At 37.0% G+C, this 23,385-nt stretch overlaps 1 protein-coding gene across 4 annotated transcripts in view; it reads right to left on the reverse strand.

Moving 5' to 3' along the window:
* The window catches only part of GRIA2 (glutamate ionotropic receptor AMPA type subunit 2), a 183,213-nt gene that overhangs the window by 57,515 nt on the left and 102,313 nt on the right, over positions 1-23,385 (reverse strand). For all 4 annotated transcript variants that reach the window (XM_055549419.1, XM_055549422.1, XM_055549421.1 and 1 more), the window contains 3 exons: positions 19,091-19,287; positions 13,934-13,987; positions 8,956-9,117 (listed from right to left, as the gene is read on the reverse strand). In XM_055549419.1, coding sequence (XP_055405394.1) covers positions 8,956-9,117; positions 13,934-13,987; positions 19,091-19,287 — 413 coding nt within the window. The remainder of the gene's footprint in view (positions 1-8,955; positions 9,118-13,933; positions 13,988-19,090; positions 19,288-23,385) is intronic.

Raw genomic sequence — 23,385 nt, forward strand, 5'->3', positions numbered from 1 at the left:
TGATTATTTGTATATTGGATTTTAATTTTATTCACTTCCATATAACAGCATATATAAAACGTGGCACAGAAAAAAGCATTTATGAAACTTGCTCACTCCTTTGAGATTGGCACAGATTACATACTTTAGAAAAAAAGAAAAAGCCAACGATGGAAGAATTTTCATCTCTAAGGGTAGATTTTATTTGGAGATAGGCAAAAGTCATTTTGAGACTAAGTCTCATGAAATGTGGTAGGGAAAAGCCTGAACAAAACAAACAAACAAAACTGAAAAAAAGGGTGAATGGTAACATAAACTATGGACCTTGGGTAATTACAAGCCATGTGTCAACATAGGCGCCTCAATTCCAACACATGCATCACTCTGGTGAGGGAAGTTATTGGAAGACGCTGTGAGGTATAGGAACAGGGTACATATAGGAAATCTCTGTATCTTCTACTCAATTTTGCTGTGAACCTAAACCTGCTCTAAAAGTAATGTGTTAATTGTTGTTTAATTGCTCAGTCATGGTTGACTTTTTGCTACCCCATGGACTGAAGCACGCCAGGCTTCCCTGTCCTACCCTGTCTCCCAGAGTTTGCTCAAACTCATGTCACTGAGTCAATGTTGTCATACAAAATCATCTTATCCACTGTCATCCCCTTCTCCTACTGCGTTCAATCTTTCCCAGTATCAGGGTCTTTTCCAAGGAGTCAGCTCTTTGCATCAGGTGGCCAGAGTGTTGGAGCTTCAGCTTCAGCATCAGTCCTTTAGTATTTAGGACTGATTTCCTTTAGGAATGACTGGTTTGATCTCTTTGCAGCCCAAGAGACTCTCAAGAGTCTTTTCCAACACCACAGTTCAAAAGCATCAATTCTTCAGCACTCAGGCTTCTTTATGGTCCAACTCTTACATCCATGCATGACTACTAGAAAAACCATAGCTTTGACTAGACAGACCTTTGTCGGTATAATGTCTAATGTTTTTTTCTTTTTTTTAAAAAAAATATTTAATTTAAATTTATTTATTTTAATTAGAGGCTAATTACTTTACAATATTGTATTGGTTTTGCCATACATCAACATGAATCCACCACAGCAGATGAATGGATAAGAAAGCTGTGGTACATATACACAATGGAGTATTACTCAGCCATTAAAAAGAATACATTTGAATCAGTTCTAATGAGGTGGATGTTTTTGCTTTTTAACACTTTGTCTAGGTTTGTCACAGCTTTTCTTCCAAGGAGCAAGCGTCTTTTAATTTCATGGCTTCAGTCACATCTGCAGTGATTTTGCCCAAGAAAAAAGTCTTTAACTGTTTCTATTGTTTCCTCATCTATTTGCCATGAAATGATGGGACCGGATTACATGACCTTAGTTCTTTGTTGAGTTTTAAGCCAGCTTTTTTTTCACTCTCCTCTTTCACTATCATCAAGAGGCTCTTTAGTTTTTAGTTGCTTTCTGCCATAAGGGTGGTGTCATCTGCATATCTGGGGTTATTGCTGTTTCTCCCAGCAATCTTGATTCCAGCTTGTGTTTCATCCAGCCCAGCATTTCGCATGATGTACTCTGCATACAAGTTAAATAATCAGAGTGACAATATACAGCCTTGACACACTTTTTTCCCAATTTTGAACCAGTGCATTGTTCCAAGTCCAGTTCTAAATGTTGCTTCTTGATCTGCATACAGGTTTCTCAGGAAGCAGGTAAGGTGGTCTGGTATTACCATCTCTTTAAGAGTTTTCCAGTTTGTGTGATCCACACAGTCAAAGGTTTTTTTTAATTTATCCTTGTCTTAATTAGAAAACTAATAAAAATGCAATGTCTTTATAAGCACACAAGATGTATCAACATTTCCAAGAGTGAAAAGACAGCTCCATTGGCAAGAAACCAAAATGAACATCTTTTCTATTATTATTTTCTTTGAATAATAAAATTAAGTTTTTAATCCACTGGGAAGAAAGACTCTTGAAATTAAAAAGAATATATTGAAAACAACATACTCAAATCAACACATTGTCTGGTTTTGATTCACCCATCGGTAGGTAAAGACTTTCCTTAGAGACTGATATTTTACTTTGTTCACTTCTTAGGAATCTTCTAACAGGTGAAATTTCCTTATTTTTGTAGTCTGAACAATAAAAACAATATTTTCCAGGGTTATTTAAGAATTGATTTCAGCAGAGGTGACTAGCTACAAGTCACTATAATCTTTGATAGAAGAAGGAGCTATTTGAGGGTCATAAATTTGGCAAAAATTACAAATATTAGCATATGGGTTTCAGTGCCTAAATTTGCATATCACATAATCATGGTATTAAATTTGGGAGAAATCTCAGCAATCATGGACATTTCTTCCCTTTGCAGATGAAAAAATGTGGACATGAGATGAACCTAGATATCATGCATTATAATTCAAACAGTGATAATGCATTTTCATTTTTCTTGGTATAATATATGTATCTCCATAGTTTAATATATCATTTCCATTACTTTTTATAAAATATGTGATTTTCTCAATATATTTTTAATTTGAATTTATTTCAGTTATAAAAACACTTTTTAAACCTAAACCACAAAACATAAAAGATAAATCTTATCAAGCAACTTTTTTGTTGCATGTCAAAAATACTTTAATATTCATTGTAGGGGATGACAACGCACCAGCAGTGAGTTTGGTCAGTTAAAACATTCAAGGAGCAGAATCATTTTCATGAAGCCACCGCAGCACATTTAATGCACGATGCTAATCACTGAACTCAAAGTGATTATACTATTTTTCAATATGGCTCATAATTAAGAAAGTTTGAATTCCTGTTTTAAGTCTTTTTTAAGTCTTTTTCTGAGTAAAATGGGATTCTTGGAGGAAAGCCATTATTTAAGGTGACACACAATGTCAGTCCTATATTATGGTTGAATTCCTTAACACCTGCAGGTCTCAACAGATACAATTCAAACTAGGTCCAAACTGTCCACATGACAAGGTACAATGGATGATTACACGTTGCAAGTCGTTGAAGACCCTGAAAACACCAAAAATCTATCTCAAAACAGAAATGTATGCAAATTAGTTTTAAGATAGTGTCAAATCATCTGAATCATCTGTCTCTTTGTCAACAATTTTTTTTTTAAAGGTAAAATGCTCATTGCAACTGTCCCATTTAAACCCAGGTGCCATGATAGTTCAGGTCTGATTACTATAGAATTTTATATTTCAGCCAGCAAAATAACACTACTTTTCTGCCACAGCTGAGTAAAAGAACACAACAGATGCTCAGGACAAAAATTTAAACCCCATCTTATGGCAATGATAATTACCTATTTTTTCCTTTCCCCCTGTCTTGATATATTCAAAATATTGACTTATTTTTCACTTCATCCCACTTCATTTCTACAAATCTCTATTATGTGCCTACTCTGTGCAAATCCTGGCATGAGCTGTGGGGCTACTAAGATAGAAGGATGCAGAATGTCTTTCTGAATCTTGTTTTCAATCCACAAATACCTCTCAATTGAATTTATATTCATATATTACAAATGTAGGGTTGTGATTTTTGCAATTATTATTTCTAATGAAATGGAGAGAACGGGCAAGTGTAACAAATCCATTTATTTCTCCCCTCCTCATGCCACAGCCACCACTCAGACAACTACCAGGTATTGTCTGGATTGCTCCTGAAATCTTCTTAAAAGCTCCCGTCACCAAGATCTGTTGTCACCAGGGCAGCCCATAATCTTTGTGTATCAAACCTATAGCCATCATTCTCCTCTAGGGCATTCTGGCTTCTCTCATGCATGCTAAGTTGCTTCAGTTGTGTCCAACTCTTTGTGACCCTATGAAACCATTGCCCATCAGGTTGGTCCATGGGGATTCTTCAGGCAAGGATATTGGAGTGGGTTGCCATGCCCTCCTGCAGAAGATCTTCCTGACCCAGCTATCAAACTTGAGTCTTTTATATCTCCTGCATTAGGCAGATGGGTTCTTTACCACTAGTACCACCTGGGAAACCCTCAGAATACGACAAATAATTCCTTAGAGGTCAACAAGGCACATATATGTCTATAAGGTATTCTTTCTCAGAATTCCCTCAAAACTCCTCTGTTCAACTTCCAGCCTTACAGAAATATTTATATTTTCCTTGCACTGGGGACTTTGTGGGGAGTCATGTTCCCTTCCTTCTTCTAATTTTTATCTCTCCCTCAGGTTTTAAATTCCATATGATTCCCTCAAAAAAGGAAGGCTTTTTTGCTTACAGATCTGGGAATAGGAGCCTCTTAAGGGTGCTTTCCTTTGTTCATTCAGAAAGCCATTTTGCTAAAGAGCTGCTCTGTGCCAGGCCTACTTCTAGGAGCTAGGAACAAACAAAATCAGGGAACAAACAAACACCAACCAAAAACCCCTGCCTCCAAGGCACTTACTTTCAAGCTGAAGGAGCCAGGCATTTAACAAAGTAATGAATAAATTCATTATGAATACAGTGCACCAGGAGGTATTAAACAGAAAAAACTGGAGCAGGGAAAGGGCATGGGACACACTCTGATGGGTGGGGAGATTGCCATTTTAAACAGAGAGCCTGTTGCTAGCTTCCTTGAGGAGATGGCATCTGAATAAAGACCACAGAAGGCAGGAGGCTTAGCTTTGTGGATGTGAAGGGGAGAACAGTCCAGAAGAAGGAAGATTCAGTGCTGAGGAGGGAAGGTCTCCTGTGCTTAAGAATGGGTAGAAAGGCCACCATAGGTGAAGCAGAGGGAGCAAGGGAAGAGCCCAGAAGAAGAAGGCAGGGTATGTACAGCCACATGAGTCAAAGGGATGCATCTAGCTTTTACTCCAAAGGCATAGAGGGCCAAAGAGTGGCCTGGAGAAGAACAGTTGTGAAACAGGAGGGAAGGGGCAGGCACAACATTTGAAGGACCAACATAGCCCCAGGATATGACATGATTAGAACTAACTGGATCCAAGATGGTAGATGAGTCAACTTCCACTAGATCTTGAGCCTCAGTATGCACTCACTGTACCACATCAGGAAGCTAAGTGACATAACCTCAGGGGCCATGACAGTTCCAAGGTGATGATCAAAGATCAAGAAGTTGGTGGTGGCCCAATTCCTGGAAATCCCCACCCCTTCTCCCAAAATATCTAGAATAGTTCTCCCACTCATTAGCCAATGAAATTAACTGTCCCTATAAAAACTGACAACCCCATACCTTGGGACCATCCTCACCTTTTGAGATGGCCCACACTCTGTCTGTGGAGTGTGTTTCTCGCTAAATAAATCCACTTCTTACCTATCACTTTGTCTCTCACTCTCTCACTGAACTCTTTCTGAGCTGAGACATCAAAAACCTGAGCTTCATTAAGTCCTGAGACCAGGTGAGATCTCAGTTAAAAGACCAAGGGTTCAAGTCCCAATCTGAGTTACAGAGTGTCAGCAGCATAATACAATTTAAGTTTTAAAAAGACCACAAGCCTGGAAGATAGAAGGACAAATGTAGAGCAAGGGAATCCAGTCTGGGAAATCACTGCAATATCCCCAGCAGCAAGGCCATGGTGGCTGGATGTAAGGGGGTGCAGAATAAGAAGGATGTGCTGACGGATTGGTTGTGGGCTACAGGGCGAGAGAGAAGTCAAGTCCTTGGTTGAAAGGATAACTGTGAAGACAGGGTTGCTATCAACTGACAGTAGAAGACTGTTACAGGAATAATTTTTCAGGGGCTGAAGAGGCAGCAGGGGTAGAAATCAGAAGTTTTAGAGTGTGTTGATTTCCACACATTAGTAAGATATTTTCCTCCAAAGTTACAAGGTCATTGCTGGTTTCTAGCCTGAAGACAACTGATGCCATGAAGACTAGAAGTTTGTCTTCTCTGAGACCTGTAACAGTGCCCACTTGCAAAGTAAAAACTCAGTAAATGTGTATTGAATTGATGAATGATCATTGAACATTAGCAAATTAGTGAAAGAGAATCAGATTTAAAATCTCAGTGCCACAACTCTAGAGTTACTTTTTTGTACAGGATATAAGAATGAAGAAATTTAACATTCATAATTAATATTTGGTGTTTATTAAAATATGTGAAATATTGACAATTTAAGATTTTACTTGTATTGGCTGAATAAGACTGATTTTACTTAGGAAACTGTAGTAGCTACATTAACTTTCAAGGAACACTAAAACTTTAAAATAATCATTAATTTAATAGTCCCACAACTCAATATAAATTATGTAACTTCCAGTGCCTAACCACAGAGAGAATTTGATGCAGTGAACTGTATTTTTATAAGTTTTCATGCCTATAGCATAAGTTTTTATTGTAATATAATAAAATATGATTTAAATGATCAGGCAAAGCATCTGGTACAGTCAATGATCCAAAAGAAAATGTGCAAAGAAAGAACAACATTAGCAATTACTTTCACTCCCTTTCCTTGAACAGATCATAGATGCCACCTGTTTATATTAGGAAATGGTATATTGTTCCCTATCTAGATTGTGTTCCTTTCTTTTGCCCATGAGAAAAATCATGAGAGAAACAATCATAAAAGCCCTGTCTTGGAATTACTCTTTTACATCTGTCCACAACTGAAGAGCCTGATCTCTTGGCACTGTACCCCTCTCAAATTCCCTGGATTGCTCATGCTATTTTATCAATCTGGTTCTTCTTCCCAAGCATGCCCCTCCACTTTTTTTCCACCTCTGGAAAGCCTCCTTTACTATCCTACCTACTATACTCTCCTAATTGAGTGTAGGAGCTGCTGTATTTTACATGCATTGTTCTGTATTCTATAATATTTGCTTATTGACATGTTTGTATCCACCATTGACTGTGGATTAGCAATGGCAAGGGTCATTTTTTAAAAATACCTTCAGTTCCCAGCTCTCAAGTACATGAGCAATACATGCCCATGTTATGACAAATTCCAAGCCAAAGGCACACCCTCCACATGGATTTTCAGTACTTTTTTATCAAGATTCAACGGCCATTGTTTTCCAAAGCTATGCTAAATATTGATAAGTCTTTGTAAATGTTGTTTTATTTTTGAGCCTAGATTCAAACAGTGACGCAGAGCCTACTTGTTTTTGTTGTTTTGGGGGATGAAGTAGAAAAGAACAGCTTTATTGCTTTGTGAGGCAAAGGGGGACACAGCAAGCTCGTGCCTTGAAAAACTGTGTCCCAATCTGGGAGAAATTGATGAGGAGTTTTATAGCAATGGTTAAAAGGTGGGGTTTCTGATAAGGATCAGGGTATGTGAAGCACCTTCATTCCTTTAATCTGGAATCATGGCCTTCCCTGAGTTCCAAAGGGCAGGTTCAAACAGTTGCTAATCATGAAAGGAAGGGATGTACAGACAACAGGGCAGTCTTGGGTCAGGGTCTTGGTTCTCCCTCAATGGATACACATTACTTATCTTTAAGCTTTTCTGTGGAACGAAACCCCCCCCAAAATGGAAGAGCCTATGTTTTTATATTTATAAGCCTGTGCTCTCTGGAGTGCCCCACAAGGAAGGGCCATCACAAACTCTCTGAAACTTGGTAGAAGGAGCCATCAGGGAGTCAGTATGGAAAGAAATACTACAGCAAGAAAGGTCACCAACGATGTGAAATCTGGTGCTACATCTTGGCAATCTTGGCTACATTTTTGGCAGAATATTTGTTCTGCCAAATATTGTTGGCAGAACACATTGCCAACAATCTCTCATCCCCCAGATCTGCTTGAACTTTGATGTATGGCACATGAACTTTAATAATGATATGACTTCCATGAGAAAAATCATCTTCTTTGCTTTCATCCTTTCACAGCTGGCAGCTGTGGGAGGCTACAGGATGACTAACAGAGTGTTCAGAGGAACACGTCAGCTCCATCTGAGGGTGAGTGCCACATGCAAGCTCCATCAGAGAACTATATTGGCACCATATCTGGGTGCAGGGAAGCCTGCAATCCCACCAGATGGGATCCACAGTCAGATCCCTGCTGAGAGCAGGTGGAGACAGACACTGATGGCTGTCCTCTGATCCACTGATGCTAACTCTCAGCAGCCCCATTGCACGAAGACATGCCCACAAGACCATAACCCTGTTATAAATGCATATGTGCTGAATCTCAATCAAGGTCACCAAACAAGAAGCCACCTACTTTTGAGGAAAAATTAGTTCTGGGCTATTCTTTAACATCCCATGGGACACTTTAATTCTGTGTCAAATTCTCACATAATTAAAAGGATCCATTTGCACACCCCAAAGTAGAAAACTTTAGAGCTTCTAATTTTTATCTAGCACCAGACTCACAGCCAGATACAAATTTAAAGGTAAACATTTATATCTATTTTTTTCCATTTGTGCAGAAAACAAGAGCATCAACTAAAATTCTCCAGGCTGTGTCAACATAACTGTGAGGGCATCTGAAATAACACTGTTCCTGACTTGTTATTGCACAGTGTGCTTTATAACACAGAGATAAACAGATCACTACACATTTGACAATGTTCTGCAACTTTTAATTGTCATATAACTCGAGTTTCATAAAGCAAGTAAACATGATCTCAGCCCACTCACTCTTCCATGCACTCTCCCTTAGGTTTTACTCTTATCTCTGCTCTCAATAAGGTGACCAACAGAAGAAAAATAAAAACCTTCCTATCAACAGCAGAAATATTCATATTTGGAGGTAAATATAGGCCTGTATGTGTACACACAATACAATACATTGAATAAACAAGTAAAGACTTAAATGTGCCCAGACCCACAGAGCATTCAAAGATTCTTTGATTGCATAAGGCAATTTTGTTAATTATTCTAACAAATTTTTTCTTCTTTATAAGACATCCCAGAGAACAGGCTAATCACCAGAAGTTAGTCAGAGACAGAGACGGAGGTGGAGGTGGAGGTGGAGACAGAAGTGGAGGCAGAGGTTGGGATGGAAGTGGGAAAGGAGGTGGAGGTGGAGATGGAGGTGGAAGCAGATCCTGATAGACATGTACCTTAATTGTAGTCGTGTGTGCTCCAGGGTATTCTTTTTCTTCCAGTGTTGACCATCTTTCTATAAACTTAGATACCAGAGAATCATCATAGTCCACTATCTGAAATCCAGAGACATTTGCTCCTCCAAACTGAATTTTTAATAGGTCCCCATCAGTAAATCCCTGGGCAGAAAACACATTTATGTCATATTTTTTATTAAGAACCACACAGAACTTTGACATTTACCAAATAATTCTATACACTGTGGTTCTGCAAATTTCAAAGAATACCAAAGAGATATAAAAAGCCTACAGTAAATGTTTCATGCATTTTATCAGCCAATATTCTTCTTCAGCACTTAGCATCATCTTGGTTATCGTTGTCCTTAATCAATGATTGTCTACTGGTCCTACTTACATAAAAGTTCTCCAGATTATTGAAATGGAGTCTTATTTATCCTTATCTAAGGAGAAGAATGGAGTTTTATTTATTATATCTACAACAGAGCACCACCAGATATTCAAACATTAAGCCAGTTCTTCAAGAGCTACAACACTGTGAGATGGTTATTTCTATTTAAATTGTTCATTCTCTCAGATAATATAAAACCCTTTAAAAGAGAAGGAAAGGTTCCAAATGGTTTGTCATTATTTGAGAACAATTAAGCATGAAACTTAGTTTTTATAAAATGTATTTAATTTTAAAAAATTCACTTCTACTGTATTATCAGGATGAATTCAGTCATCACGAAAACTATCGTATGGTGTTTCCAACAACTTCAAATACTGTGCCGATTTAAATTGTACCTCAGTTTGGGAGCACATTCTCTGAATGATTAAATCACAATTTTAAAGTCACTATTACAAATATTTTCACTTTATATACTATTCCACATCATTGTGCAAAAGAAGTGAAAATATTTTGACTCTAAAATGTAAGAGAGTCTTTTCTTTGTTGCTGATATTAAAAATAAAGTTTAATATTATTTGTGTGGAGGATAATTATCTATATTTTGTTAGTGAATTATGTTTTTGTTTTTCTTTTTATCAAAATAATTCAAATAAAGGAAAATATAGATATAACAAAAATCATTGATTTTCTGTTCTGCCCCACACACGTGTTAGTTAAGTTCTTCAAAACAATCAATTTCAGTAATTTTTGTTTTTCATGTATTTGCCTCCATATTTCTGCATGAAACATTTTTGCTCTTTTTTTTCCTAACTTAACCATGCTAAGTTTTCTTATGAGTTTATACTTGTGCTAGATGAGTAAGTCTCATAACCAAACCATCTATCTCTTGTCCCATTTTCATGTTCACCGTTTTCACATTTAAAATTCTGTCATTTAGAGTAAAGCCAAACAATGTGCTAGGATTTCATTTTCCTTCTTAAATAATATTTCCTTCTAATGTTAATGATATCTGCATTTTTCTCATTACTAGAACTTTCTCTGTATTTATCCTTAATTTTTTCCAGTTGCTCCACAAAAAAAAAATTTCATGTTTATACAAGTAAAGCTTTTTTCAAATAAAATATTCAAACATTGCACATAATCTATTTTCCCTGTGACCTGGAGCCTTCCTCCTTAATGCTGCAACCTGATTGGTTCCTCTTTCAATTTGCTCTGCCATCTTACCCCTGAAATGCCCCTCCCCACTTTTCGGAGCAGATTCTCTGTATCACTTTTCTCTCCTGTTTTACCCCTTCCTTCTGCTAGAGTCCGCAGAAGTCCTCTGAGATGCATGGAGGTACATTTTTGGAGACATTGAATGCCTATAAAGATCTTTATTTTGCTCTGACAATTGACCAGTATTTTGTCTGGTCAAAACTTAAAATTTCAATTTTTTTTTCACTTTTTTAAATTATCTTAAATTTTATTTTATTTTTTAACTTTACAATATTGTATTGGTTTTGCCATATATCAACATGAATCCGCCACAGGTATACACATGTTCCCCATCCTGAACCCTCCTCCCTCCCCGTACCATCCCTCTGGGTCGTCCCAGATGAAAATTTCAATTTTAAATTGAAATCCTCATAATCTGAAGGCATTGTTCCAGAGACTTTTGCTTTTTCTTAAAAATTACAATATCATTATTTTGAATCATTTTTTGCATGTGACCTGTTTCATACTCCTCCCTGGCCCCCACCTGTCAAAACCTTTAAGATCTATTATTTATCTCTGAAATTTCATGATGCTATTTTGTTTAAAATACGAAACCTTTTGTCTTTCATTATTGTGTGTATCCAATAGGCAGTTGTGTGTCATTCAATACCAGGAATTTTTCTGAACATTTCTTTGATAATTTCCTTCTCCTTTTTTTTCACTATTTGTGTCCCTACAAAGTTTATTATTAAGAAGTAACTCTTAGATTAAACATCTCAGTCCCTCAGTCTTCTCCACATACACCATTTTTATATTATATTGTCATTTTGCTACATAATTTGAAAGATTTTTCTCAAATTTACCTTCCAAGTTACTCAATTTACATGTGATTTTAGAAAAGAAAAAAAAAAAAGTTAATTTCCCAGAGCTTCTCAGAGCTCTTTCTTGTTCCTTTTTTTTAGCATCCTTTTTTTTTCTTTATGGATAACATTTTCTCCTCTTTCCCTGCACATATTGTTAAAATTTGAAGCATTATTCTGATTCCTGACTGCCCTATTTCTCTTTACTTGTTTGTTTGTACTGTGTCCTTCATGGCAAATATTTTTCTCAAATGCCTAGTAATGCTTGGCAGTCTAAGAGGAAGATGCTGAAATGATTCTTGAAATTTGTATGTGCCCAAGTGGGGCTGGTTGATGAGTGAGCCTCATTGTAGACAGAGTCAAGTGGGTGGATGGCAAGGGTTTTAATCTGTATATGGGCTGAAGAAAGGAAAATTGCATTCCCTATGACCACTTCTTTATCACTTTATCCCTTTTAATGACATATCAGGAACTGAACCACAGCCTGTTGGGGAGGTTAATCAAGCTTTCATCAAGTCCTGAAGAAATGAGCCAACAATAATATCTGAGGATTTTTCTATCTATTACAACCACTTCCTCTTACACTCATTACCCACCGGGCAGAGAAAGCGTGCAAGTCCAATCAAGAGTTTAGAAAATGAAAGCCCTTCAAGTTTGGATGACATTCTTCAATTTTAAATGTCAGGGAAATTTTCAAGTGCCCTAGAAATTCTTAGAAACTGCAGCACTCTACAGATTCTTTGAATCTACTGATTCACCAGAAGTTCCACATGGTGAGGATACAAAGTATTTAGAAAAGAAAAAACACCCCTTGAATTCAGATAAAATATTAGGTAGACTTTTCCCTAGAAGCATGACAGCAGCAAGAAGTTGCTTTTATTTTTGACTCTTTTTACTTTGGTCATTCAAACACATATTTCCTTTTTCATATCAACTCTCAAATTGATGGACCTCCTTCTGCCATTATTTCTCCATGTTCCAATATAACTTCTCCATCTGGACATTTTTAAAGATCACAGCTTTCAGTGTAGCTCTATGCTGCTCATCAAATGGCACAATTCACATGGGGACTGGCTGTCCAGACTGTTCCTTGCACAGAACAGTTCTGGAAAGACTGATTACAGAGCTGCATTTATTTTAACTCTTGCTTCTCTAGTCAGGAGTCATTTAGGGTCTATAAGCCAACTGGTAAGTAAGTTCTAAAGAATTTTTAGAGTAGCTATTTCATTGCCAAACAGAAATTTTATATTGAACAACCAGCTTTCTCCAATAGCATGTATGTCTGGAGTTTAATATTCTTTATCAATGCTGAAAACAATATCTATCACTTGTAAAGTTGTGGGCTTTTTCAATCTCTCCATGACTACTAGAAGTAATGTCTTGTGATATAAAAATCTAATATCCCAGAAGCCATGACACAGATCTTCATTTGTATAAATAGGAAACCTCAGAGTCCTATAAGGCTGTGGATAATACATTCTCATTCTCTTCTTTTATCCCTCTTCTAATCGCTTTTTTTCTCAGGTTGGGGAGAGGCAGCCCTCAATTACACAGAGTCACATTTGATAAAGACTGTAAACCTTTGGAACACTAAAAACTGGAGCTCATTTTATTGCTGATTTAAAAATTGCTTTGAAAAATGGAAACATCTAGTGATAATTCTAAATTGACTTTGATTATACTGAAGAAAGGGAGATGCAATTAACTACTGGGATGTTTCAATACAGGGGCTTCTCAGGTGATTCAGTGGTAAAGAATCCGCCTGCTAACACAGGAAATGCAGGTCTGATCCTCCTCGGGTTGGGAAGATCCCCTGGAGGAGGAAATGGAAACCCACTCCTGTATTCTTGCCTGAGAAATCCCATGGACAGAGGAGCCTGGTGCGTTATAGTCCATAGGGTCGCAAAGAGACACAACTGAGCAATACACACGTGTTTCAGTATAATCTTAATTTTAGAGGAATCTCAAAGAAAAAGTAATCAACTGTAGTAATTCATTTTTCTCATTGTGTTGCTTATACGGCAAGTAGGAAATCAGAAATAAATAATGTATAACATATCAATATTCTAGATATTTCCAGGTTTTCTTTTGCACTAAGACACAGTCTCACAAATGTGCATTTACAGTATATATATATATACACACACACAAAGAACTTTAAAGAAATGGGTAAAGGGTGACATTTATAAATTATAGTGACAGAAACAAGAGGAAACTTGGACAATAAAATTTTATCTTTTTGAAAATTTTCCATCAGTTAACACAAAGCATATGCCTTGTAACACAAAGCATAAGCTTGTCAAATATTGTTCTATCATTTCTCACATCATTTATAATAATAGGAAAGTGATTAGGAAATATAAAGTGGAAAGTAAATCTAAAAAATAACAAATTCAGAAAAACATCACCACTTCTAACTGACCAATGTAATCAAAATATGTTTTTAAAAATACCATTGATAAATCCTGGTCATTGATTGTTTTTAATTTATAGGCATCTGTATTAAAATAATATCTTTCATTAATTCACCTACCAGATTTGCAATGATGTAATGGTACCCTTTAACATGTTTTCCAATGGTAATAACCTGACAAAGATAAAAAAACAAATGTAAGTAATGCAAATGTAAAATTACTTATGACTTGATTCAGAAAATTAAAAAAAATTATTTACTATGTTTATTGATCATCTACAAAGAGTCATATTTGATAAAACATGATTATCAAATTCAGAGACTATTTCTCTCAGAAAAAAGTAACCATACATTTCAGTGCTTTATACATTTTACCATTCAAGAAGCCAACAACTAAAAAAAAAGTACATATGTATTTTATAATAGTACATGAATTTTAAAAGAATATTAAGAAGTATATGACAGAATTCTAACAGAGGACTGTAAAATAATACTCCAATCTTAAGAATCTTGAAATAATTGTAGCCTAGTTACAATGAATATTGTTATTCCCAGTTTGAAGCAGCAAAATATCAAGGAAGCAAATTTTTCTCCACAAATCCAAGTCAAAAATCAATGGCGAGATAAACACCGAATGGAACAAGCTATTGTCGGTAATGCTCACAACAATCCTGGACATTACTGAATCAACTGGACCCCTCACTGATCTAAATCACTTATAAAGAAAAGTGGGTGAAATAGCCATGCTGTAGAGTGGTACTTAGATACTCAACTGTAATTTCTATTTTTAAGGAAATAGTCACACCTATGGAAAGCATCACATGCTAATAAAAATTGGAAAACATTAGCTCAGTTCCTTATTAAACTATTTGGGGGCTTCTCTTTGCTTTTAGCAAAATGATCAAAATCCTTCAAATGTAGCAAAATCCAGGTCCACCTTTTTCCTCTCTAACTAGAGTTAGTCTTCTTTCAGTTTCTTTGTGCATAAAAGGTTTCTTTCCATCACCCTCAGGGCTTTCATAGATCCCATTTACTCTGCTTGGAAAGTTCCCCCACCACCATGTTCTTTGTCTCTTGAGGCACAGTGAATCCCAACCTAAATCCCTATCTCCTAGAAGATTCCCTTCCTGAATTCACTTCCTCATCCCAGACAAAGTCAGGTGCTCAAAGAGCAGGTGAAAGTCACTCAGTCTTCTCTGAGTCTTTGCGACTCCATGGACTATACGGTCCATGGAATTCTCCAGGCTAGAATACTGGAGTGAGTAGCCTTTCCCTTCTCCAGGGGGCCTTCCCAACCCAGGGATTGAACCCCATCAAAAAATAAGTGGAGGGCCAAACCCTAGAAGCATTCCACCATATTTCACCACTCCCCCTTATGGCAGACTTTGCTTCTAAGTGGTTGCTATTTGAAAGGGAGATTGGGCTTATATTATTTTGTAACTTATTTTTATGTTACACAACCAAATTGCCTTTTCCCAGAAAAAGAACACTTTGTATTGAAGGTAGGATTTTGAAGAAAAGATATCCTCCTAAATGAAATGCACTTTAATTAACATAAGCTGAATTCAGATGGTCATGTCTCATATTTCTTACTGGCATCTATTGACTGTCCTTACTGGTCATCCTACTGTATCAATCATGCATGTCTTCCTTCCGGGAATTAAGAAAAATCACAGTATAAATGGTGCTACCAGAGGTAGAAGTCCTTGACTTGTGTGTTCATTGACAGAAAGAAGAAGTATGAAAATGATCTAGCCCTACTTCTGCCTAAGAATTAGTATCAGTCATACAATCATATTTCTGTTTTATGGAGCCATTAGTATTATACTAACAACAGTAAGTTTGTTAATTTCTAAATGCTTTTGATGTCTGAGTCCTTTTCTCACCTAATCACAACTAGAAATAGGTGTTTCTAAGATTTTATTAAGTGATAAAGTACTCAAGACTAACATTGTTTAATTCTAGTTCTAACTAATTTAAGCTATTAAGAATATAAAGTTTTATCTCATCTCCATTCTCTTGACAGAGGAAATAAGCAAATAGTGTTTCCTTTTCTTTAAATGTACCACAGACCTACATTTTGCCAAGTAAACTCTATTCAACAAAGGCCTTCAATGATCTCTCAATTGAAATTACTTTTGTGTTCAACTTTTTTTTTCTCATAATATCCTGTTCTGTTCCTTAATAGTATACAGCATTACTATAGTTGCATATTTATTGGACTGTAAAACATCATGACTGTTCACCTTGATGGGGCAAGCCAGTCTGTTTAACATTATGTTTTTGGATCTACTGCAGTGCCTGTCTGGCAAACATTAGCTGCTGAGAGAAATTTATTGAACAAACATGTGAAGGCTTGAACACAAGCCAGCCAGCCAAGTGGTACCCGTGTGTGAACCTTTCATAAATCTTCCAACTCCTGTTAAGACAGATACTTCCTCCTCCATGCTCTTAGACCACATTGCATTATAACCTGCAATACTGCAGCATTGATTATGTGTGCACACTTTCATTCCCCTCTAAACAGTGAATTCATGAGGTGCGATCTAGGCTTTCTTTCCTTTCTGTGTATCCCTCATTCCAGACACATATACTGTCAATAAATGCACACAGGCACACTGTACATTCAAATAAAATATATGCCCAAGATACTGTGTACATTTTGAATGGATGTCCGTATGGACGTTTATTTAATCACAAGCATGTATTATTTGTTTCAAAACATTGCATTCCATGGAGAAACGTCATTTGCAGCAACACTGATGGATCTAGAGATTATCATACTAAATGAAATAAGCTAAAGACAAATACCATATGATATTATTTACATGTGGGATCTAAAATATGATTCAAAGGAACTTACCTATGAAACAGAAATGGACTCACAGACATAGAGAACAGATTTGTGGTTGCCAAGATGGAGAGGTGGGGGAGTGAAGGACTGGGATTTGGGGATTAGCAAATTCAAACTATTGTATATAGAATGGATAAATAACAAAGTCCTACTGTATAGCACAGAGAACTCTATTCAATATTCTTTGATAAACCATCATGGAAAAGAATATGAGAAAGAATGTATATATATATATATATATATGTATGCTGCTGCTGCTAAGTCGCTTTAGTCATGTCCGACTCTGTGCAACCCCATAGATAGCAGCCCACCAGGCTCCACTGTCCCTGGGATTCTCCAGGCAAGAACACTGGAGTGGGTTGCCATTTCCTTCTCCAGTGCATGAAAGTGAAAAGTGAAAGTGAAGTCGCTCAGTCATGTCCGACTCTTAGCGACCCCATAGACTGCAGCCCACCAGGCTCCTCCGTCCATGGGATTTTCCAGGCAAGGGCGCTGGAGTGGGGTGCCATCACCTTCTCCAATATATATATACAGATAGATAGATAGATATAGATATATATAACTGAATCACTTAGCTGTATAAGAGAAACTAACTAACATTTTAAATCAACTATTCTGAAGGAGATCAGCCCTGGGATTTCTTTGGAAGGAATGATGCTAAAGCTGAAACTCCAGTACTTTGGCCACCTCATGCAAAGGGTTGACTCATTGGAAAAGACTCTGATGCTGGGAGGGATTGGGGGCAGGAGGAGAAGGGGACGACAGAAGATGAGATGGCTGGATGGCATCACTGACTCGATGGACGTGAGTCTCAGTGAACTCCGGGAGTTGGTGATGGACAGGGAGGCCTGGCGTGCTGCGATTCATGGGGTCGCAAAGAGTCGGACACGACTGAGCGACTGATCTGATCTGATCTGATACTTCAATAAAATAAATTTTAAGAAGATCCATTCTCTATATTCCCAGTTGCTCTCATAGTTTCTCTCTTCTGGTTTTGAAAAAAATATTTTCTTATAGGCTTTCACCAACCTGTATTATGATGAGTCATGAATACATAAATTTTTAAAACCAAAGACTAATGACTATTATTAAAATTCAGTTTTAATGAGAATCTTTTCTGAAATTCAAATGAGTTGTTGAGGTCACATTTGAACAAGAGGCCTTCAGGTTAAAAACAATCCCAGTCTCACATCCTGAGATAAGATTAGGACTTTTCTACTGATATGTTCACTTCTCTGGCATACAACATTTTGTTCTTCCTCATAACAAGCTAGTTTTTTTCACTTATTCAATATTTCATGAAAAATCTATTTTGTATATCTTAGGCCTTGTATTATTCTATATCAATTAAGGTTTATCAACATTTGCATTTGCAAAATGCTTTGTGTTATACGAATTAATGAATCTAATTTTCTCTTCAAAGCCTAGAGAGACAATAAATGCATAATAAACTGCATATTTTATTTCCAATCCTATATTATTCCAAGGAATAATTTTATATATATTCATTTATGTATAGCATTATTCTAAGGAAAATATAAGTATACATTTTCAGTTGAAAAAGAAGCAGATCCCTGTGGAGAAGACTTCAGTCAGTAAATCCTGATGCTTTTCACCACCACCCTTGGTCATCCCCCATCTGTATAACATAAATGACTTTATTTCTATCCCTTGAATATCACTACATGACTGTCGTATTCTGAAAGATCTTAAATTTTGAAAGAAAAATCATGTGAAGAGCACAGATAAAACATCTATATCTCTGGTATCATGTTATTCTTTAAAATATTGCAAATTAATACATCTAGTTTACTTCTCAAACAGAAAGGATGAAGTATATCTCTCCTATGTATTTTATTTTCATAGATTAATAGTTTCATAAGTGACACAAAACCTACCTACTAGGAGGAAAAAATTTCTTCTTGGAAAAATAAACACCCGCTCTTTCTGAAGACCTAAACCCACTCAGACAAAAATCCAGGTTTAGCACACCACATTGTATTACCCTAAATGTTTGATCCTTCATGTCTTGCCAAAGAATTCATATATTACTTACTTTTCCCTCGGGACTCAAGCTTATTTTCACTTAATATGTGTCTATTTCTTTATCTCTAAAGGTTCAAAGGAATTGGATTTTAAATTTCCATTTCAAAATACTGAAGTTTAGGACAACAATTATCCTACACAACATGAGCCAGGAATCATGTATTGAATATATGTAATGATTAGTGTGATGTGTCTGCGTTGTTGGGGACCCCCTGTTATTGCTCACTGAAGCCAGAGATAATCTAACTGATGATCTGTGCTGTATCCTCCCTAAACTGTCAAAAACTGCTGCACCAGCACCTCACACACACACTGTGCAAACGCTGACACTGCACACAGCCTCTAAATTTGGTGCCTTAGGAAACAGAGGAGCGAACCTGGTCTACGATGTCGTTGACTTTGTCCCGCTCACAGTCCAGGATGACACGCCGCTCCTTTTTTAGCTCCAGATCCTGGAAGAGGGAGCGGTAGGTCTCATCTTTCTTGTCGTTGTTAATGTTCCCCACATTGATGGCAGTCACTTGCCACTTCTTCTCGGCAGCAGAATCCAGCACGGCCTGCAGGGTGGACAAGCCTAGGAAGGCAGAGAGACATGGGGCCTGATGAGGAGGCTGGAAAAACGCAGAACTGCGCTGGGAAACTGACAGCAAATATATTTTGAAGGCTGATATTTTTGTGCAATTAAGGGGATACTGACACCTCTAAAAAGCTACAGCTAAAATCCTTATCAACATCCACTTAATTCCACTTTATATCAACAGCTCTTTCCTCTAACTGCCATTGTTTTGATGAAAAGAATCATATCTTGAGGAAAAACCACACCCCTTTCTTTCAGCCCCCTTTTCTCAACTGTCTTCCTCTGAATAGTACCAAAGTGTGATTTTTTTTTTTTTTTTTTTAGTACTTTGGGGTTTTGTCTTATTTTGGCCAAACTGAGCAGCATGTGAGATCTTAGTACTCCTAGGAGGGTTTGAGCCTGCACCCTTGGCAGTCTGTAAAAGCACCCAGTCCCAACAACTGGACTGCCTGGGAATTCCCTATCTCTGTTTTCTTTGTTGTTGTTGTTGGGTTACTTGTTTTTGCTTTAAGTTGTTTTTTTTTTTTTTTTTTAATGTAGACCATTTCTAAAGTCTTTATTTAATTAGTTACAGTATTGCTTCTGTTGTTTATATTGTTTGTTTTTTTTTGTTTGTTTTGTTTTTTTTTTTTTGGCTTCAAGGCATGTGTAATCTTAGCTCCCTGACCACGTACTGAACCCACATTCCCTGCATTGGAAGGCGAAGTCTTGACCACTGGGACTGGGGAAGACTCTATCTCTGGCTTTAACAAAATAAAAAGACATTCCATTCTGTCTTGTACAGAATGTAAAAGTAATATTTGTTTATCTATTACACTCTATTTCACATTATTATCCTGAAGAGTCTGAGTCTGTTTTCAGTGAGATTAGTCTATGTGGGTCTCTATGACCCTAAAAGCCAATCATCTCTGAGGCTCTATTTCCTCCTATCGTTTTCCAGTTAGCAGTTATTATTTTCTTCCTCAGCCTTCTGTTATATCATTTTGTGTGTGTGTGTTATTGGGACTAATGATGCAGAAATTACATGTTCACCTCTTAAGCAGATGGGCAGCCAGCTTTCTTGCACTTATTAGTTACATTTACTCAACTTCCCAAATGTGAGACCACTCTGCTAGTAGTAACCGCTTATAGCTTCATACAACTTAGAAAATGGTATTTTTATTTTTAGTTGTTCACACATTACCTCATATGTAGAATTTGGAGGAGGAACACTTTGGGAACGTCTTTCTTAAAGTTAATTCTGCCATTTAACATTTGTAAAACCAGTATATAAATGTGTCTTTCATGTTATTTCAACTCTTCATAGCCAACACAAATTCAGCACTTCTACAAAGAGCTTAATCAAGGCTCCAAAAAGAATTCAGGTCTCCTCATATCATCTTCCTTATTCCAGACAGACAAGACTATTGATCCTCTTTTATTCATAGAATGTGGGACTTACCCAATTTAATCACATGACTAAAAGCTTTATTCATGTACTGAACTTTATGTAAATCTACTTACCACAACAAACCAATATGTGCATTCTAAATCTTGTTGAAAATTACCTGATCCTGGAAAATATTGTTAAAGTTTTTACTGGTTCTATACTGGCCAAGGATATTTAAGAAAGATCTAGAACATCTTGTTACACCATAAAGCAAGGAAACTCTGCAAAACTACCAGCACTGGGTCAAAGACTCAGAAACCAATTTGAGAAGAATCACTTTAAATAAAGATGAGGAAATGTGAACATCAGTAAGAATAATATCTACAAAAGACTTAAATATATACATTTTTAAATCCATAAATTAGCAATGACAGTTAATAGAAACATGTGATTGCTTTTGAAAGATGCCATTTGATGGCTTTTTGATAGGAGTCAAGTAATTATTTTGAAAACTGGTCAATAAAGGAAAATAAACAAGCTTTTTTCCTGCCTTTCCTATATGAACTCTACTCAGGGTGATAATTAAGGGAGGTTTTTCTTTTTGGAAAAAACTCCAGCTAATAAATGATGAAATAATACAGATTCAGAATTATAACCAGTCTTGCAACACCAAGTGAATTAATGAATCAAGACAACAATGGTTAACTAATGCTAACAACACAAAAAGAGAGAGAAGATGGCCAGAAGTTACCTTTCAAATGGGGATACTCAACATCACCTATGCAGTATTCACGCCAAAAAAGCTAATGTGAACCTCAACAAGCATCTAGATCTAATTATCATTTTATGAAGAATATAGGCAATGTGTTAAATGCCACAGTGATGCAATCATCAAATTCCAAACTGTGGGAATCTTTTCAAGAAAATTAGAGATACCAAGGGAACATTTCATGCAAAGATGGGGACAATAAAGGACAGAAACATTATGGACCTAAGAGAAGCAGAAGATAGTAAGAAGAGAGGGGAAGAATACACAGAAAAACTATACAAAAAGGGTCTTAATGACCCAGATAATCATGATGGTGTGTTCACTCACCTAGAGCCAGACATCCTGGAGTGCAACGTCAAGTGGATCTTAGGAAGCATAACTATGAACAAAACTAGTGGAGGTGATGGAATTGCAGCTGAGCTATTTCAAATCCTAAAAGATGATGCTGTGAAAGGGCTGCACACATATTTTGCAATATGCCAGCAAATTTGGAAAATTCGGCAGTGGCCACAGGACTGGAAAAAGGTCAGTTTTCATTCCAATTCCAAAGAAAGGCAATGCCAAAGAATGTTTAAACTACCACAAAATTGCACTCATCTCACACACTAACAAAGTAATGCTCAAAATTCTGCAAGCTAGGCTTCAACAGTACATGAACTGGGAACTTCCAGATGCTCAAGCTGGATTTAGAAAAGGCAGAGAAACCAGAGATCAAATTGCCAATATCCACTGGATCATGGGAAAAATAACAGAATTACAGAAAAAACATCTACTTCTGCTTCACTGGGGCTTCCCTGATAGCTCAGTTGGTAAAGAATCTGCTTGCAAAGCAGGAGATCTTAGTTCAATTCCTGGGAGGGGAAGATCCGCTAGAGAAGGAATAGGCTATCCACTCCAGTATTCTTGGGCTTCGCTTGTGGCTCAGCTGGTAAAGAATCTGCCTACAATGTGGGAAACCTGGGTTCGATTCCTGGGTTGGGAAGATCCCCTGGAGAAGGGAAAGGCTACCCACTCTGGTATTCTGTCTTAGAGAATTCCATGGATTGTATAGTCCATGGGGTTGCAAAGAGACAGACAGGACTTAGCAACTTTCACTTTCACACTTCATTGACTACTCTAAAGCTTTGATTGTGTGGATCACAACAAACTGTGGAAAATTCTTCAACAGATGGGAATATCAGATCTTATCTGTCTCCTGAGATACCCATATGCAGGTCAAGAAACAACAATTAGAACCAGACATGGGACAATGGACTGGGTTCCAAACTGGGAAAAGAGTATGCCAAGGCTGTATATTGTCACCCTGCATATTTAACTTATATGCAAGCACATTATACAAAATGCCAGGCTAGATGAAGCACAAGCTGGAATCAAGATTGCTGGGAGAAATATCAATAACCTCAGATATGCAGATGACACCACACTATGGCAGAAAGCAAAGAGAAACTAAAGAGACTTTTGATGAAAGTGAAAGAGGAGAGTGAAAGTGTTGCCTTAAAACTCAACATTCAAAAAACTAAGGTCATGGCATCCTGTCCCATCACTTCATGGCAAATAGATGGGGGTTTCAATGGAAACAGTGAGAGACTTTATTTTCTTGGGCTCCAAAATCACTGCAGATGGTGACTGCAGCCATGAAACTAAAACACACTTGCTTCTTGGAAGAAAAGCTATGGCAAAGCTAGACAGCATATTAAAAAGCAGAGACATTAGTTTTCTGACAGAGGTAAGTATAGTCAAAGCTATGATTGTTCCAGTAGTCATGCATGGATGTGAGATTTGGACATAAAGAAAGCTGAGCACTGAAGAATTGATGCTTTTGAAACTGTGGTGTTGAAGAAGACTCTTGAAAGCCCCTTGGACTGCAAGATCACACCAGTCAATCCTAAAGGAAATCAGTCCTGAATATTCATTGGAAGGACTGATGCTGAAGCTGAAGCTCCAATGCTTTAGCCAC

Source organism: Bubalus kerabau, chromosome 16, assembly GCF_029407905.1.
Source record: "Bubalus kerabau isolate K-KA32 ecotype Philippines breed swamp buffalo chromosome 16, PCC_UOA_SB_1v2, whole genome shotgun sequence".
In the NCBI taxonomy this organism is placed as follows: domain Eukaryota; kingdom Metazoa; phylum Chordata; class Mammalia; order Artiodactyla; family Bovidae; genus Bubalus; species Bubalus kerabau.